The following is an 18,022-nucleotide window of genomic DNA, read 5'->3' on the forward strand; positions in this document are numbered from 1 at the left end:
AAACGGAGGCAGGGGCCGTGATGCAGGTGGGAGGACACGCTGCGGCGGGCGGTAGAGAGAGGGAGAGAGGAGAAAGAGGGAGAGAAGCCAGTGACAGGCAGGGCCGTCACACGTAGGCACACGAGGGCTCACTCGTGTTATTCACTCGCTCGCTGGGGAAGGCCAGAGAGCTGTCGTAATCGTGCTGCAGTGGGGCGGCACGTTGAGGGAGAAGGAGCGCCTGCGGGAGAGGTTGGGAAGAGGGAGAGGCGGCGCAGGGCGCAGGTGACAGGACACGGCTGTCACACGTTCGTCCACGAGTACTGCGCTCGTGGGTAGTCCACTCGCTCGCTGGGGAGACGAGGGAAAGGCGGGGTGCACTGGGGCGACCGGGGCCTTGGCTTGGTTCCTGCGAGCCTGTAAGAGAGAGACGTTGGGGCGACGGAGAGGCTGTGCGCAGATGGCTGTCCAGCTGCCGTGAGAGAGCCCTGCGGGCTGTGATGGGCGCTATGGCCAAGGGAACCGGGGCAGAGGGACAGAGGAGCGAGAAGGGCACACGGTTCTTTACAAAGGCTCGCGTAGAGCGAGGGAAACAGGAGTCAGTATTAGAGTTCACCGGATGACTTGGTTGTGCGTATTGGCGTGTCAAGTCTGGGTCTTGCGCGCTTGCTCAAGTCTGGGTCTACCTGTAACGGCTGGAAGAGGGCTGCTTTTATACTCATGGCGAGGGCCCCCGTCGTACGCCCGTACAGTTGCATTGCCAAGAAGTCTAAGCTAAGGAGTACCGCCGTCTGTCACATCCAAGCTAAGGAGTATCGCCGCCCGAATCACCGGATCGCTAACTAGTTTGCACACCCTCCTCTGGAGGGTCTGATTATGGAGCTTAGCGTAGTGCTCACAGGTTCGAATCCCGCCAAAAACAAATTTTTGACACACGATCACAACGAAGAACAAGATAAGATCAGGGCGCCGCGAAATTTTACAAACAAGGCCACGCGGGTGCAGAAACCAAGAATGCGATAAAGCACGACATGATGCAACATCAACAGAATACACCGACATCGCGAAAAAACAGGAATTCAGGCTACCAGGTGTATCTATACACCATGCTTGTCGGTTTTCAAGCTCCAACATCGCATGAGCATGAGCATTTACATGGCGTCGTAGTCCATGCGGCCCCACTAACTCCTTTGAGTCCGGAGGCGCATATAGCAGAACAAAGCAGGTTCAGTCCGCTCAATCGCCCCGCAGAATGCTAGCACGCAGAGCCTGCACTGAGTACAGGAACGCGGCTAATTTTCTAACCTCTGTGCTAAGCATGACTTCCTTCACACAATTACTATTGATTCCATATGCCACTCTTAGCTCTGTGTAAGCTCCACATTCGAGCAAGACGTGCCTCTCGTCCTCTACACACTCGCCACGGCACACCCGGCACCGCCTTTGGGTCCGCAAGCGCCGCACTCCGTTGCGCATTGGCCTATTTGCCGAACATCGCGACGGACATATTGAACATGTATTTTGAGCGTGCATTGTTCGGAACACACACAACGAGCTCGGGAGCGCGAAATGGCGAGCCAAGCATGTCGAGACCCCGACTGATTTTCACACCGCGTCACTCAAGTCCCTAGTTGTTCGTAAGAATATGCATGCTGAACGCGCATTGCGCGCAGTGCATAATACAAGCTCAAGAGCGCGACATCGCGGGCCGAGCATATTGAGACCCTCCTCCATTTCCAAGCGATTTGCGTCCCCGAAGTCTTCTAACTATGCATATTAAGCGTGTATGCCGAGCTACGTTGCGAATAGAATCCAAGCGGTAAATGCCAAAAACAAATCCCGCGATCCATCTGTCGGTCGACTGTTCGACCACTAACCTCCTGTGCGAACACCAGCTGGCTAACAATAACCTCATCAAAGTGCAAGGGATTAACCAGGCCACACATCAACCTGTTGTAAACACGCAACAATCCAAAACACGACAAGCAAGCAGATAAACAATACCCCGGCTTCACGCAGAGACAGGACAGGTAGAAACTAAACCCGAACGTACACGTTGCCCTACGCCTGTCTGTCAAACAGCTCAGTGACATACGTCCAGCCAGCGAAGCCAAGCATGATGGTCACCACACCAAACACCAACAAGAAAGTCACCGCTGTAAATTGCAGTCAGCACTCACCACCCACAAGGTACTCCACGCTTCCAGGTCATCTGTCAGTACACCTCGTGCATGTTAAAAACACTACACTGTCCTTGCTGGCCGGGACGCAGGACAACCCAGTGTTTACCGCCACATGCCAGATGTTGCAACCATGCATGCATTGAAGGCCTTGGTTATGAGGCAGCCATGCTAGCCTGAATGCGCACAATCATACCTGGCACCGCTACTGCTGTGCTCTGGGAGAGCCTCAATAGCCGCTGCCATTCCGCAGCTAGATCTGCCTCGGGCGTTAGCATGGTACGCAGCGCCTTTTTAAGCCGGCGCTCTTCGGCCCGCGAGGCCCACAGCGGGCGCACTAAATGTAACGCATGCAACCCACGAAACCTGGTGAGCATTACGTAAATTGAAGCCCGCCGCCAACTGCCGTGCTGCGGTTTGCACATATCCACCAACCACAATTCGTGCGGTGGCAGAGTTTGCCCCTGCGCGAAGTAATCGGTAACTGCGTACGCAAGCTCCACACGAAAGCCCCAGCGCATCACAGGCAACCGCAGGGCTGCATGCTGCGATGTGAACATAGCACTGCACGGTAAAACAGGAATCTCCCCGACATCCAGGGCCTGATCGACAGACACCCGACCCGCATCAGGCCCGTCAGGGCGCACCATTACAGCCGAGGGCACGAACTTGAGGACATGCACGGGGGCAATGCTTGCATCTGGCAATGGTGGCTCGTTGGGATGCAGAACAATGCCGGTGCCTGTGGCACTGTTGTTGTTGATGTGATACAGACGCACATGCTCATTTGATGTAAACACGTAACGAATGCCAGCAAAGAATGCGCACACAGCGGGCACACCACTATCATCGTCGGCCCCGCCAAGCGCATCTAACTGATGCACATGCGAAGTAGGTAAGCTGCTCCCGTCAGGCGACAAGTCCGCGCTACGCCACAGCAGCAGCTGCTGACGCTGCGCGAGCGCATGCAGCTGCACGAGCTGCAATGCCAGTGGAACCCGCACGACATGGCGCTGGACAACTGCAAAGGGCTGGGGCACGGGGTCAATCCCTGGCTTCGGGGGCCGCCAAACACGCGCGTTGAGCTGCTCGCACGCTGTGTCCAGATCTGCCTGAGAGATTTCCTGCACGCCACCAAAATTCTCCGCTAGCATGAAGAGAGGTTCGTTGTTGTCACCTACGCCTGCTTGCTGCCGATGCTGGTGAGTGAGAATGAACGCGAACGGCACCATATTCCACAGCTCCCGCCCCATGAGGTTCATGCTGCCCTCCGGATGCTCCAGCTGCCGGATCTGGCGCTCCATGGCCCCGCCGTCCCCTGCGCCCGGCGCCAGCAGCCGCCGCAAGCTCTCCTCCGCAGCACCGCTATATAGCGGCACGTGCCGTGGCTGTGGCAACTGACGCAAGTCGCCAACAAGCAGGCCATGCAGATCTGACAGCGGCCCGTGATATAGGTGCGTGCTGTCTATACCCACGTGCCTCCGTGCCGCGTGCACATGCATGCAAATGCGCGCCCAGTGGGACAGCCCACACGTGCTAAACTCATCTAGGAAAATGAAGCGCACACCATTGAGGTTGCGCTGAACTCGATCGCGGTGAGGCGGACCAAAGGTGCCAGCAGTCGCAAAGAAGGACGTGGTGCTGGTGCCGAGCACGCCTGGCGTAGAGTCCTGTAAATGGACCGTGATGGCAGCGGCCGAAGTCAACAGCATGATCATGTAAGGCTCCCTGGCTGCTAAACCCCCCAGCACGCACGAGCAGGACTAGCAGGACCAGTCCACCACCGCCACACTTCACCTCCGAACTGAACCCCTCTTGCACCCCACACCCCACACACCCCACACACAACTCACATGCAGCGCAGCGCGCCACGTGTAGCTCACGAGGGCAATGAGAGACTCGCAGCGGTGCTGGTATGCAAACCACAGCAATGCCTGCAGCACCCGCGACTTGCCGCTGCCGGCTTTGCCCGTGAGCACCGAGCACACGGGGGGCTGACGGACGCCGGCGGCCTCTGCTAGCAGGAGCTGCGCGTACAGCATGAACGCCTGCTGCTGGTCGTCGCTGAGGTTCCATAACCGCGCTGTGTCTTCAGGCGTCGGCTGCGAGTCCTCCGGGCAAAGCACGTACGGCGGCTCTGCACCAGGGTTCGCTGCATCGGGCCAGACGCCCTGCACCTCTGGGGCGGCTGTGGTAACCGCCAATGGCGAGATGAGCACCAGCTTCGCTGTCACTGCCGCAGTGCCGCTGTTGTAAAGCAGCAGCTGCTGCTGCACTGCTCCCTGCGCCTGCGCGAGCGCCTGTGCGGCGTACTGCCCACCTAGGTCGTAATCATGCATGCGTTGCTGTGCTGCAGCCAGCCGCTCGTGCGTCCACTCCTGCGTGCTGCGCACTACTGCCGCCGCCGCTGTACGCCCAACCGCTGGCCATGCATTGGCGCGCGGGATCTGGGCAACCACGGTGGTCGCCTCTGTAGTCAGACCGCCACCGAGGCCGCCGTGCACAACGCGCTGCAGCAGCCCTGCCCGTTCCGTCTCCGATAGCGCACAACCCTGCCAGAGCTCCGCTGCGGGCCCTGCGCTGCGCCTAACATCGGGTTCCTCATCATCCTGCGGCTCTGCCTCCAGGTCGTCCATGCCCTCCACCGGCACGCCCTCCAACAGTGCCTCCTCCGCCGCATCCTCAGCGGTGCCCTCCACCTCCGCCTGCAGCTGCCGCCGCTCCTCCGCCCGCATTCGCACGCGCGCAAGCCCATCCACGTGATCGAGCATACGGCACGCGATGCGCACATGCAGCGACTGGCCGTCCGCCGGCTGTGCAAAGCACCGCTGATAAGCTGCCCATGCGCCGTTGCTGAGATCGAGCCTGTCGTCACAGCTGTAGGCGGCGAAGTTCGCGAGCGCGAACACTGCATAGCGCTCCAGCACCTGCGGATCGTCCACGCCGTTCGCAGGCCGCACAACGGGGTCACACACCGGCTGCGGCACGTACGGCCGCAGCCGGCGCCGCCACACGCATTTACTGTACTCTGGGTGCGCGGGATGCAGGCGGAGATGGTGCCCTTGCGCTCCATCTGGCCCGGCCGAGTGCTGCGGGGTGGTGGGCACACATACAGTTCTTTGCTGCTGGGCCCTGCCGAAGTGCTGCTGCAAGACATTATAACACATGCGAGCCTACGGACTGAACACCCCTGCACCCCATAACTCCAGGCGTGCAAGCTGCCGCGCACGCAACCTCGTACCTTATAAAACAACATGGCCATCATCATAGGAGACAGCTCGCGCAGCGCCTCGCCGCGGTACAGGTAGTCTTTCAGGTAGCTTGATGACCGGTAACGAGCAGGTGCAACGGCGGGCTGCTCTAGCTGCTGTACGCTTCCGCTGGGCCCGGGATCTGGGACATCGCTAGCGATTGTGCTGGCGGCCAGAAGCTGACCTTCCCCTCTGGCACTCCCGCCCGCTCCAACGCTGCCCATTGTACGCACAAGCCGCAGCTGGGCGTCTCTGGGCCTGAGCTCCGCATCCATCCCTTCCACTGCACGCCCACACCTCCACTCCAACCCGCCATCCCCCACCCTACGCAGGGGCACCAACAAGTGCAGTCTGCCGGCGCATGGACCGGTGCCATTCTCCTGGGCCCACCTGACGCTCCCTCCAGTTTCTCCAGTGCCGTGAATTTCGCACTCTGGGCCTGCAACCTGCCAACCCTGCGCGTCCTGCGCGCCACGCCTGACGGCATGGCCGTTGCAGCATTCAACGTTCTCCAGCCAACCACTCCCACCGCGCCCGGCAACGCACTTGCACCCACTCCTGGTCCTCCCACCATCACCAACACGCCTGACGTGGCGTGGAGCGTGTACGGCCACGGATTCGAAGTCGTGCACCTGTGGGAAGCCTGGCACGCGCCCGTTTCCGTAGATAAATGGCGGCGCCTGCATGCTGCTCTCCTGCACATGATGCACTCTCGCCATGGCGCACCACCCGACATGATCAACGTGCTCCCGTATCAGCTTGCGTGGGTACTAGCGCACGTGCCCTAAACGAGGCTAGCTCTGCTTGCATCTGCACCACGACTTGCAACAAGGGAGACGTAGGCCTCACACATCAATGACGGCTGTTGAGCACAGATCATCACAAGCGCTGAGGTGGTATAGCTGTTGTTGTTGCACTGTTGCGTGTCTTCACAGTCTGCCTCACGGATGGGCACCACCATAGAAGCACTAATGATGTTGGGGGCGGTCGTTACGTTTGCCTTGACCGAGCGCTAGAATTGATGGCATATCGTAAGAAGGCTCAAAGGGCTGTATCTAGGCGTGTTGACTGTTGACGGCGGGAGACAGGGATTCCCCTGACGGCAGACTCGGGTTACGTCGGCGGGACGCAGCAAGGAGTGGGCGTATCATGTCGGTGTCCACATCGTGCGGATCAGTGGCGGAGCCCCGGAAACAATTTTGAGGGTGAGAATCGGCGGCAGCCTGTTTCGTCAACTAAACGAAGCCATTTTAAGGAATTCGGCCACTGACGCCGCCCCTGTCTTTGTAAGATATGAGCGCTGTTGAATTGCAAACCAGCATGACACAGCCCGTTCATCAGTTTTGTTGGTGATGGCACTGGTGAACACTCGTTGCTTACTTTGCACCAATCAATGCCTGTACGGCTGACAAACCTTTCAGGCACACACACACACACGAACACACACATACCGTGCACCGGCTACTCCCCACCCCAGCACCTTGACCATACGTCCCGCGCGGCATCGCACACCTCCATCACAGCCCCCGCCCCCACCCCCTCCCCCGCCTCGCGCCCAGAGGAGGAGGGTGTGCACAATCAGGCCCCCGGCCTAGCTGGTAGCGATTTGACTCGTCCTTACGGCAGAAGGGACCCGGGTACAAATCCGGATAAAAGCCCAATTATGCAAAAGGCGAAAAATTGGTGCGAAACCGATCGGTGATCCCACGAATGAAAAAGGTCGTGGTGCAGAAGTCCGAAGTGTAGAGGCGTCCAAGGTGCGGTCCAAGGTCCAAGATCCAAGGTCGAAGCAGGAGCGCCATGGCTCTGGCATGTTGCAACTAACTGGCATTGCTCCGCAGCTTTAGTGCGGCGTTCCCTAGCGACATAGGGTGATGGCTAGGATAGGGTGGCGCTGATTGGCTAGGATAAGGTGGCTCGGATGTGCTAGGATGATGGTGGCTAGGATGCGGTGGTGCAGACCGTAGAGTCCGCTTGGCAGTGCTGGGGTTGCACTCGCAAGCGATTCTCCGATAATCTCACGCTAGGAGCTTAGGCCCAGTGTAACCTTTCTTTCTTTCTTTTCTTTCTAGACATGCCCCCCTCCATCCCCCCTCCCCCCCTCGCTGTCAATCCGCCCTGACAAGCCCCCACAGGCTACCCATGCCTTGTACAGACACAAGAACGTACCGTGCAGGCTGATAGACATGTCCCCCACCACCCCTTTCTCCCCTCCTCGTTGCCAATTCACCCTCACAGTCCCCCACAGGCTACCCATGCCTTGTACAGACACACGAACGTGCCGTGCAGGCTGGTAGACATGCCCCCCTCCATCCCCCCTCCCTCATCGCTGCTAATTCACCCTCACATGCCCCACAGGCTACCCATGCCTTGTAAACACACACACACACACACACACACACACACACACACACACACACACACACACACACACACATGTCTCGTGCAGACTGGTAGACATGCCCCCCTCCATCCCCCCCCCTCCCCCCCTCGCTGTCAATCCGCCCTGACAAGCCCCCACAGGCTACCCATGCCTTGTACAGACACACGAACGTGCCGTGCAGACTGATAGACATGCCCCCCTCCATCCCCCCTCCCCCCCTCGCTGTCACTCCGCCCTCGCTGTCACTCCCGGTCATCTCCCTTGTCCCCACGCCCGTACCGCCTCTTCTCGGAGTCGTCTGAGGCGGGCGGGGCCTTACCGTCATACCTGTCCTTGAACCTGAAGGGCTCCCGGTCTTCGTCCCCGTCCCGGTCCACAGAACGGTTGAGGCGGCCCAGGCCCTGGTTGATGTAGATGGCTTTATCAATGGCGTTCTGGAGGTTGTCCGGGTGAGACCGGTAGACCTCGTCGGCCAGCTTCTTGCGTAGACCGCCCATGAACTGGTACATGTATTGCTTGTTGCTGTTGCCGTTGATGCCCAGCAGGGCCAGCAGGTGACGGAACCTGTCGGCATACGCCTGCACCCGCTCCCCCGGCTCTTGCAAGCAGTTCGCAAGACTGGCATGCAGCTCCTCAAGACGGGGGACAAACCGGCTAATGAAACTGTGCTTGAACGCTCCCCACGTAGGGGGCTCACCGTACGTGGCGGACTCACCATTCTCCCAGACTGAGGCCTCTTGGCCAAGGCGGCAGCGGGCAACGCGCAGCTTCTGGCCGTCGGTCCATTGGAGCGCCTCGCCGTGCTTGTCGTTGGTGGACAGCCATGCTCGTGCGTTGTGAATGCTGGGGTCGAACATAGTTACTTGATAGTGCGCGCTGATCAAAATATGTTTAAGATTATACGATATCTCGCTGCGAACACGCGCGGATACCAGCTTGGAAGCACTCTGTTGAGAGCTGTCGGGAAAATCGGAGCTTTGAGCCCCAAAATGGCCCTCCTACGGGTCCTTATCATGTTAATGATAAGCCTCACAAACAAGTTCCCGCTGGAAAGCCCCCGGTCGTCGACTGGACCCATCCACCCTCCTGGAGTCTCTCGGGCTCTCGTAGACCTATGGTCTCGATCTCGTGAGCTGTCTCAGACAACAGGAATCGGTGGAGGGGACCCATCGGCCGAGCTCCAGCGGAACTGGCAAGAAATGGCGCCATTATCCTCAATTTCTCCCCCGGAAGCCCCTCACGACTCCCAAGACTGCCTGCTAGCGAATGCAGAATATCAGGAAGTCAAACATGTAAACCGTTCCAGCGAAGCAAGGGATCAAGAACCGAGACCCAGCCTTGACATACCGTGGGAATCCCTCCCAACACCCACGAATAACCACCAGTATATCAAACGTGATAAGCAACCTACAGCAGAACACTCACACGAGACAGAACGCCCTCTGAACAAGCTTCCGACATTTTGGCAGCAATACTCAAGAAAGCCTGATATACACTACCAAAACCACTCGGATAAACAACAAAACAAGAAAGAAACCTGCACCGCCAAAGCCTTCCCCAGCGACCTGCCCTCCCAGACACAAACAAACTACATGGAACACTCATCAGATACGCCCAGACAAGAAGAATACCAATTAGGTAGAACAAACCGAACAAAGGTTAAATACCGACACGCGACTGACCCCCTGCTGGGGCCCCTCGATAATCAATCGAAAGAAGGAGCACTACCACTACATTACAATAGAATATGGCACCCTCCAAAACTCGTTGAGAGCCAATGCAAATCTACGCCGCGGACACTACACCTGGGACGAAGCACAGCTCTTATACAAACAAAAATGACACCCGCAAGCTTTGCTAGTGCCTCACTTAACAATACTCGCTGTTATGGCCAAAGCCTATGCCTGCGGTCCCTACACTCGGCGTCCGCCCAGCGGATCGCCAGCGCAAGCCAACACTGCGAACCATTTAGCGCCTACAAGACCTCAAACACCTCACAACGCCTATCCGCGCTTCCAATGCAATCAATAGGGACGCATGGCATCACGCAAGCGAGCTGCGCCGCGCCACCCGACACGCCGGGCAAGCAGCACCCCCTGCGTGTCGCCTTCGACGTGCTGCAGCTCGAGGCATGGTACAGGCTGGCCAGTGCGCGCGCGCCCTGCATCACCACAAAGGCTGGGCCCGCCGTGGCCGCGGCAATGGACACCGATGACGAGGAGGGAGCCGGTGAGACGGGGCAATCAACACCCCCTACTCAGCCCCAACGCAGCAACCACCCACCTGTGTATCCTGATGCCGACAAAGCAAATCTGTGCCCCACCTGTCTGCAACCACAACCTGTACCTAATCCTGCCCAAATTGTACCACACCGGTCACCATGCAGCCTAAATCTACCTAGCGACACCTGCGACGCCATACGCACGGGACCTGGACCCCTCCGGCTGGGCACACCCAAAGGAGGACTGCACACTCGCGTGGATGGCGCCGGGAAGCTGGGCCAGCAAAACACCGGTACGACGCCAAGGGCCTTGGAAGCTATGAACAGCATATTGCGGGAAAACACCACTACGCCCTGCTGTGAGCTAGATAGCAACCACAGGACGAAAGGGTGTGCTCATAGTACGGAAGGAGATGATAGAGCCGATGGATGGGGGCCGAGGAGCTCTACAACCCACACGGCTGCCAGCAACCAGGACAATGCGGAGCAAACCCGCTGCCGGAAAGAGAGAGAGCAGAGGATGTGGTATGAGACTGCCGATAGATCTGAGCGGTGCACGCACAGTGCGGCTACAATTTTCAGCAACATGGGCGTAGACGCCGATGGGTATCGCTCGCCTGAGAGCCTCGAACTGCAGAGAGATAGCTTTTCTAAATGTATCGGATTTAATGCCTGCTGGCGCCAACTGCAGGACAAGATGGAGGATGCTATGGGCCCTAGGATAGCAGCGAGCAATATAGGTGAGGACATAAGTAGTGGGAGCTATGCGCACGCGGAGAGTAGCAAGACCGCCGACGCAGCGGTCACCTATGGTAAAGTGGCAAGAGACGAAGAACTCAACGCGGGGAACGACGGACCCCCGGAGCGAGACAACGCGGCGCACGCCGAACAAGCAAACTGCAACACATTTGCCTGTACCGTCCTCTGCCACCACAACACCGCCTACAGCGGCGACCCCAGCCTCTGGTGCCAGATAATGGGACCATACCCCATCACACAGCTGCTACTGAACAACGAAACAGACACACTCATAACGACAGCCAGTTATGTCTCTGCTCACACCGCCAGCACACTTCTCTGGGTCACCGTAGGCATATTCCACGGAACCTGTACACTCCTGCGCCACACCGTCGCCTGGCTGCGAATCCTCCTCGCACACACACTATCCTACTCGGCCACCAGCGCTGGGCAGCTAGGCCTGAGCGGCTGGCAAGTCACGTCGCAGGCATCACTATGGATCCCCACGCTCATCCTAACTATCGCCGGCGTTGCGCAACTCAACCACGCATCACGCAACCTGCTAGCTCACCCCACACCAGCACGGGCGAAAAACCTGATTTTCACCATCCCTGCAGCCTTTCTTCTAGCCCAGCCTTTAATCCTCCTGATCATGACATACCAGCACACCACAACCATCATTACGCTACTAGCGACAACGTGCGCGGTATACAGCATTATCAAAACAACGCGCGGCGCGATACCTGCAATCCTGGGGCTTCCGCTATATGGGCTTGGCCGCGGGATAATCCTGAAACCTACCTTCTCTATATGCACATTGACCACTATCATCCTGCTCCTCATGAACCTACAAACCACTGCCCACTCCCCCCAACTAGCACCAGTTACGACCCCGTTGGCCCTGCAACTCCTCCCTCACGTCCCTGGCCCGCCAAGCCTCAACATCACCACCGTCACCACCACCCTACTCCTGTCCCAAACACACGCACACCCTCACGACGCAACGATCAACCTTATCACCAACCTTGCGGCCTACTCGCACATCATGAGTAGCAACCCAATGACTCTACAAATCGGCACGCAGCCTGGACAACATCAACCCGATTTAACGTCACCCTCACATCCGCTACGAGGCGGAAATAACACAGAGCGGACCACTACACCAGCAGTCGAAAACGGGCATATCCCAGTACCACTAAGCTGGCCCAGACAAATACCAAGCACATACTTCCGCGAACAACAACACCTCAATTTCTGTACGATACACGCTATCAACAACATGCTGGGAGCACCGTGGCTAAGGGCCCATGCCGTGCTTGCTTTCTGCCAAGTCGTGCACACTGCGCTGGCCGACACACCCGAACTACAAGCGACCTGGGGCCATCACTTCAAACACAATGGGCTTTTCCATGAAGCCGCCATCAACCATTACCTCCGCCACCGCCCAGCGCCAATCGACACTACGGGAACACGCCTGCTTCTACGCTTAGCCGCCCCTAACCTTGACCCAGGCCACTCTCAGGACACAATTCTAGGCCTACTCCCAGAATGCTCCCGGAACATGGGGTTTATGGTGCACGATGGGAGACACGCCTACGCAATACGCAAGGAAGAAGACAGCTGGTTTCTAGTCGAATCCTTTGTACACATTGGGCGTAAACCTATGACACCGGACCTCTGGCAAGCAGTGAAAGGCGACATATTCTGCTTACACCCCTACCACCTAGACATGCCGCTTGACCCAAGGACATACCCAACAATTCCAAACCTACCGCCGCCGCCGCAACCACCATCACCGCCGCCCCCGAATCAAACCAAACCCAAACGAGGCCCCACCCAAAGGGCCCTCTCCACTATGTTCGCCCGACAGACTACCCAACTACCGACAAACCACAGTGCAGGAGACAACGCAGCCCCCACACCCCACCCAGGCCCCGCCGAAACTACAGTGACTCGCCCCCTCACCCAAGCCACCCTCAATATTACCCGAAGGGAGGCGACTGAACCAGCGCGAACGCAGAACGAACGCCCCGCCACCCCCGACAGTGCAGCACGGCCCACCCGCCGCCCACGCCATGACAACCAGCTCGACCTGGAGCCCACAAGCCCCACACGCGCGAACACCACAACTAGACCGAGGGCCAATGCGAACATGCATGCACCGAACACCAATCCCACACAACCAACGGCCAATAATACAACACAACCAACGTGGGCGCAAGTCGTTGCTACGCATGCCGAAGCGGCAGGAAATGCACTCCGGACAGTTGGCCGGATCACAACACAAGCACCCCACCAAAGGCCAGAGACCCCGCCAAGCGTCGCACGACCCACACAGCGCCCACGCGCTGACCCACCCGACAGCCCGACAACGCACCAAACAGTTAATCCCAACACCCCACGACGCACACCGCCTGGCCCTACACCAGACCCTGGCGCTGGCGCCCAAGACAACACTGACACACGCCCTGACAACACAACTTGGCTACACATCGCCACACATAACGTACGCGGGCTGGGCACAAACCTTCTTTCCACCATATGCCACCTACGCGAATGGAATGCAGACATCGTGATTCTTACCGAAACCAAGCTGGGCCCACGCACACGCTGGCTAAAGGACACCCTAAGGCAAGAGAAGCTATCATACCGCACTTTCACGTCCACAAAACCAGGGACTGAACAGTATAAACGCCGCTCCGCCGGCGTCCTCATGGCCATCTCCAAACGCTACCACTCGGGGAGCAACGTTCACACAGCAACGATCCCACCACACCTCCACGGGTATATCGTCCATTGCACCATACGCACACCACACAGCACCCCCCTCCATATACTGGGAGTTTACGCTCCAGAAGACATGCCCACACGCCGTCGTATATACAAATACTGTGAAGAAACAATTAACACCGCCAACAAAACGGATGCACATGTTATTATTGGCGGCGACTTCAATGCAGTCCTGAATGAGGGGGACAGAACAGGGCCCCTTGATGAGGCGGACAAACACCACGCCCGCTTTGTCTCAAAGAACAAACTCAAAAGGCTTCCCGAATTCGGCGGCACAGTAAGCATGTCCTTCTACCAAACACGAGATGGGACCCCTCAACCCACCAGTCGTATAGATGACATCTTAATCTGTCAGAACATCCACTCGGCCCTCCCCACGGCAAGCCGCACACCGGCAACCCTGCAGGTGCAACCCTGCGGTGGCCTCTTCGACCACTACTCACTCCACGCCCGCGTGCCAACCTTTCCATTCCGCCTCTGGCCCTCACACACCGCAACACAAGCAGACACACAACCCCCAGAGACGCCGGGCCCGTGGCGTACTGTGGTGCTACCAATCCCTAAATCAACACTTGAAGCCGCGCGAACAAAAATCGAGCACACGCTAGCCAACCCAATCGCGACCCTCGCCAGTGCCATTCAGCCTGCCACAACAGCAATTCAACAGCATCTTGCACAACACACTTCTGGCGCCACCAACGCCTCGGAACTACAACATGCCCTTCAGACCGACCCGGCCATTCAAACACCGGACCTAGACGCCCTGGCTAACCAGCTCCTAGAGATCCTTCAAGACGGGCTTAGTATCCTAGTCGACATGTGCCCCAAAAAACCACCCACCCGCGGTGTGTTTGCACCTCGAAAAATAAATAAGCGCATCCGGGAGTCCCACAATGAGATAAAACAGCTACGCACACAGTGTGACGCACTACTCCAACAACAGCACCCATATGCTAACATCACGACGACGACGGCGCCTAACACTGGAATCCCATTGCCTGACCCAACGACAGAGCAGGATGCTGAAAATCCGCCACCCCAACAGCCACCCCCGGCGCACGACGCCACCACCACCGCAGAACCACAACGCCGGCCTCGACCTCCCCCCGCCACGCCGGCGATAGCCAACCTGATTGACAAAATAAAGAGAGCCGGAGATACGCTGCGGCAAATCCTGAAAAAGCAAACACGGCACGATATCCAGAAAGCACGAGATAGGTTCCAACATAAACTTGCCACGCGCGCCAAACAAGCCCACAAAGACATATTTTCCACACAAGAGCAAAGCAGAGGCATACCCGCGCTAATACACCCACAAAACAAGGCCCACTGTACGGATAAAGCCTCCATCCTTGATGCAATCCATGCCTACTTCCAGGGCCAGGGAGCCAGTATCACAGGACCACGCAGTGGTAAATATAAACCCGAAGATCGAACGCAAGTGTACCCATTCGACCCCAGCCTCAGGGCCAGCTCCCCTGACACGTTCACCCTACACAGCCCCATTTCACCGCTGGCCCACACGCTGCTCCCTAGCATTGCCGACAGCGCTAACTTTGACACGTGTATCGATCACCTAAGTCGCAACAAATCCCCCGGGCCAGACGGTATCCCCAATGAACTACTCCGCGCCCTACCCGCCCCTATGCGCACAACCGTGCACAACCTCCTCACTCTTATGTGGGTCCGAGCCCATACGCCCACCTCCTGGACCGCCAGTGAAACGGTCTTACTCCCCAAACCAGGCGACTCGCTCTTACTAAAGAACTACCGACCCATCGCGCTAGCCAATACCACGTACAAACTATGGACCAGCCTTATCACCGTGGCTATTTCGGATATTTCACAAGACCTAGACATTTTCAGCGAAACACAAGAGGGGTTCCTTCGCTACAGGAACACCGAGCGGCAAACCCTCAACCTAGTACACGCACTTGAAGACGCTGGGCTCACCAAGCAAGACATATACGTGATGTATGCGGATTTCTCCAGCGCCTTCAATACTATATCGCACGACCGCCTCCTGGAAATCATGTGGGACCTAGGAATGCCACACGACCTGATACGCGTCGTGCAAAACCTATACTCCAACGCCCGCACATACGTACGGACCGAACATGGCCTCACGGCCCCAATAAGTATAGAACGCGGCACGGTGCAAGGCGACACGCTCTCCCCCGTCCTCTTCTTAATGTTTATCGAGCCCCTAATCCGGTGGCTGCACGTTGGTGGACGCGGCTACTCATATGGCTGCTTACCACCGCACCTGAACGATCGCTATAACTGCTCGTCCGCAGCGTACGCCGACGACCTAGCGGTGCTTACAAACACCTTGAGTGACCTGCGGATACAATGCGATAAAATCCACCGCTACTCTGAATGGGCCGGACTGCAGGTTAACCACGCAAAGTGCAGAGTCACTGGTATCCTGCACCGCAGAGCCATGCAAGACAAGGGTCTGAACGGGCCCACATGCAACCGTACACTAAGATCAATGCTGGAAAACAAAATCCACATTGGCACCACAAGTATACCCTACCTTCCAGCGACGGAACCGTTCAAGTACCTCGGTGTGCAAGTCACAATGACCCTAAACTGGGGGCCCCAATTTGCGTACCTATGCAAAAATATCACGGACAAAAGCCTAAGCCTCCAAACATGTCAAGCCTCACCAGAGCAATGCCTGCGCATCATCAAATCGTGCATTCAATCCGTTGCTGCATATAGTTTCGCCGTCATGCCCTACACGGAAAACGACATACGCACACTTGACAATATGATCGCACGACTGGCCAGAACATGCTATCGCCTCAGCCGCGGGTTCCCCACGCGAGCCGTCCTAACGCCAGCAGAAATGTCTGGCCTAGGAGTCGGCTCCCTGCTCCCAATCTATGTGCAGAAAGCAACACGGGCCCTAACATTGGCCCTGAATGACCCAGGCCGCCTGGGAATGGTCACACATGCCCTGCTTGAACTACAGACCAGAATAGCCGGCACTACAGACATGCACAAACTCCGCCATGAAAGCCACTACTATACGACACTGAAACAACTCAGCATCATGCGCGCCTATAACCTCACCCTATGGGACCACGGGGCCCCATACAAAGGGCCACCCAACACACTGCTAACCGCAATCAGCCGCAGCCCACACCCTATCTCACACCACTCGGTCCTTACCTTGACACAAGCCGGCCTTGATTTGCGAAACCTTGTAGGTAAAGAGCGTACACCCGAGGGGCGCGCATGCCTCATTCCTTCTGACGTCCTCTTCCAACACCTGCCACGCAACCAATGCCAACATAAGCACCGAGTGGCCCTAAACCGCCTTAGCCTATGCCTGAGCGCGGAATGCGATGGTGCCCGTGAGGCACCTTTCAACCAGGCTGAAAGCTACAAATGTCACTTACCCCTTCCGCAGCGATACAGAGCCCTCCCCAACACGCCAGCCTTTGCCGCCCTCCTACCCCGCAATGCCACCCCGGGCGAGCTAACAACCCAATCTACGATGGACGCCCACCTCCAACACATGACTGCACTACACCCCAATACCGAGGCTCAAACACCCCAACACCCAAATGGCCTAGGCCCCCGCCAACGCCAAACCACGTTAGCCCACATGCTGAGAACAACAGGTGCCCCACCCACAGCACCAACCCAGTCGCCAACGGCAACTCTAACCCAAACTCCGACAGGCACACTGCCTACCCCGCCACTAGCGCAACCCATGCCACCGCCGCTAACACAGCCCACGCCCCCACTAACAACACCAGCGGGCCCGGACGCCCCCAACACCCAGACACCACCCACAGTAGCGTCCCCCTCAACGGCCCACCAGCAGCCAAAAAGTAAGAAACAACGACCCAACGCCATCAAGCGCCTACAGCAAAAGATCGATGCTGACCCCCGGCACGACCCACTGCCACCTACCGATATGCGCAGCCACACAGAGAAATCTGGCTTTATACTAAACAACGACCCCGATGAAAATGACTCCGGTCCCCCGAACTTTGTCATGTGGGCACCACACTACTTTGCCAAGGTACAAAAAGACATGCAAGGAACCAACCGCATGCCTCGACTTGGAATTCCCCGCCACCACAGCAGGTTCCCGCAAAACCGCACTCGCCCCAACCCGACCCGTACAACCCCAGCCCACCTCGCAGACCCCTACTTCCTGGGTAGCCAGGTGGACGACACCAATCCGCTAAATCCCGTCACAGCTTACATATCCGCAAACCCGCCAACAACACCTCCCACCTGTGCTTACGACTCCCGACCGAGATGGGCAGACACTGGGGATTTCATGATTGCACCTGAGCCTCCAAACTGGCCGAACATTGCTGGTGCCACACCGGGGGACAGCCACGACCCCCGCCAGGCTGACCACGACCCACAAGGACAAATGCGTGCAGAATATATGCAGGAGCGTGAACGCCTCCGTGCACACTTGGATGACCACCCACCCCAACCAAGGCCC

General features: G+C 57.8%; 4 protein-coding genes across 4 annotated transcripts; 2 read left to right on the forward strand and 2 right to left on the reverse strand.

Moving 5' to 3' along the window:
• Positions 1–748: 748 nt before the first annotated feature.
• CHLRE_23g754297v5 (uncharacterized protein) lies at positions 749–5,464 on the reverse strand. The gene is made up of 4 exons (XM_043072925.1): positions 5,401–5,464; positions 4,013–5,137; positions 3,337–3,556; positions 749–3,139 (listed from the first exon to the last, which is right to left on the reverse strand). Exons 1-4 carry the CDS (start codon positions 5,422–5,424, stop codon positions 3,087–3,089), a joined length of 1,422 nt encoding a protein of 473 aa, XP_042914133.1. The 5' UTR covers positions 5,425–5,464; the 3' UTR covers positions 749–3,086.
• Positions 5,465–5,824: 360 nt separating this feature from the next.
• CHLRE_23g754347v5 (uncharacterized protein) lies at positions 5,825–7,468 on the forward strand. The gene is made up of 2 exons (XM_043072926.1): positions 5,825–6,615; positions 6,970–7,468. Exon 1 carries the CDS (start codon positions 5,896–5,898, stop codon positions 6,196–6,198), a length of 303 nt encoding a protein of 100 aa, XP_042914134.1. The 5' UTR covers positions 5,825–5,895; the 3' UTR covers positions 6,199–6,615; positions 6,970–7,468.
• Positions 7,469–7,478: 10 nt separating this feature from the next.
• CHLRE_23g754397v5 (uncharacterized protein) lies at positions 7,479–8,904 on the reverse strand. Its single transcript, XM_001703748.2, has one exon. It carries the CDS (start codon positions 8,648–8,650, stop codon positions 8,036–8,038), a length of 615 nt encoding a protein of 204 aa, XP_001703800.1. The 5' UTR covers positions 8,651–8,904; the 3' UTR covers positions 7,479–8,035.
• A 110-nt stretch (positions 8,905–9,014) lies between these two features.
• On the forward strand, positions 9,015–10,856 carry CHLRE_23g754447v5 (uncharacterized protein). Its single transcript, XM_043072927.1, has 2 exons — positions 9,015–10,022; positions 10,180–10,856. Exons 1-2 carry the CDS (start codon positions 9,812–9,814, stop codon positions 10,182–10,184), a joined length of 216 nt encoding a protein of 71 aa, XP_042914135.1. The 5' UTR covers positions 9,015–9,811; the 3' UTR covers positions 10,185–10,856.
• Positions 10,857–18,022: the final 7,166 nt, after the last annotated feature.

The sequence above is a fragment of the Chlamydomonas reinhardtii genome (assembly GCF_000002595.2).
Source record: "Chlamydomonas reinhardtii strain CC-503 cw92 mt+ unplaced genomic scaffold scaffold_23, whole genome shotgun sequence".
Lineage (NCBI taxonomy): Eukaryota > Viridiplantae > Chlorophyta > Chlorophyceae > Chlamydomonadales > Chlamydomonadaceae > Chlamydomonas > Chlamydomonas reinhardtii.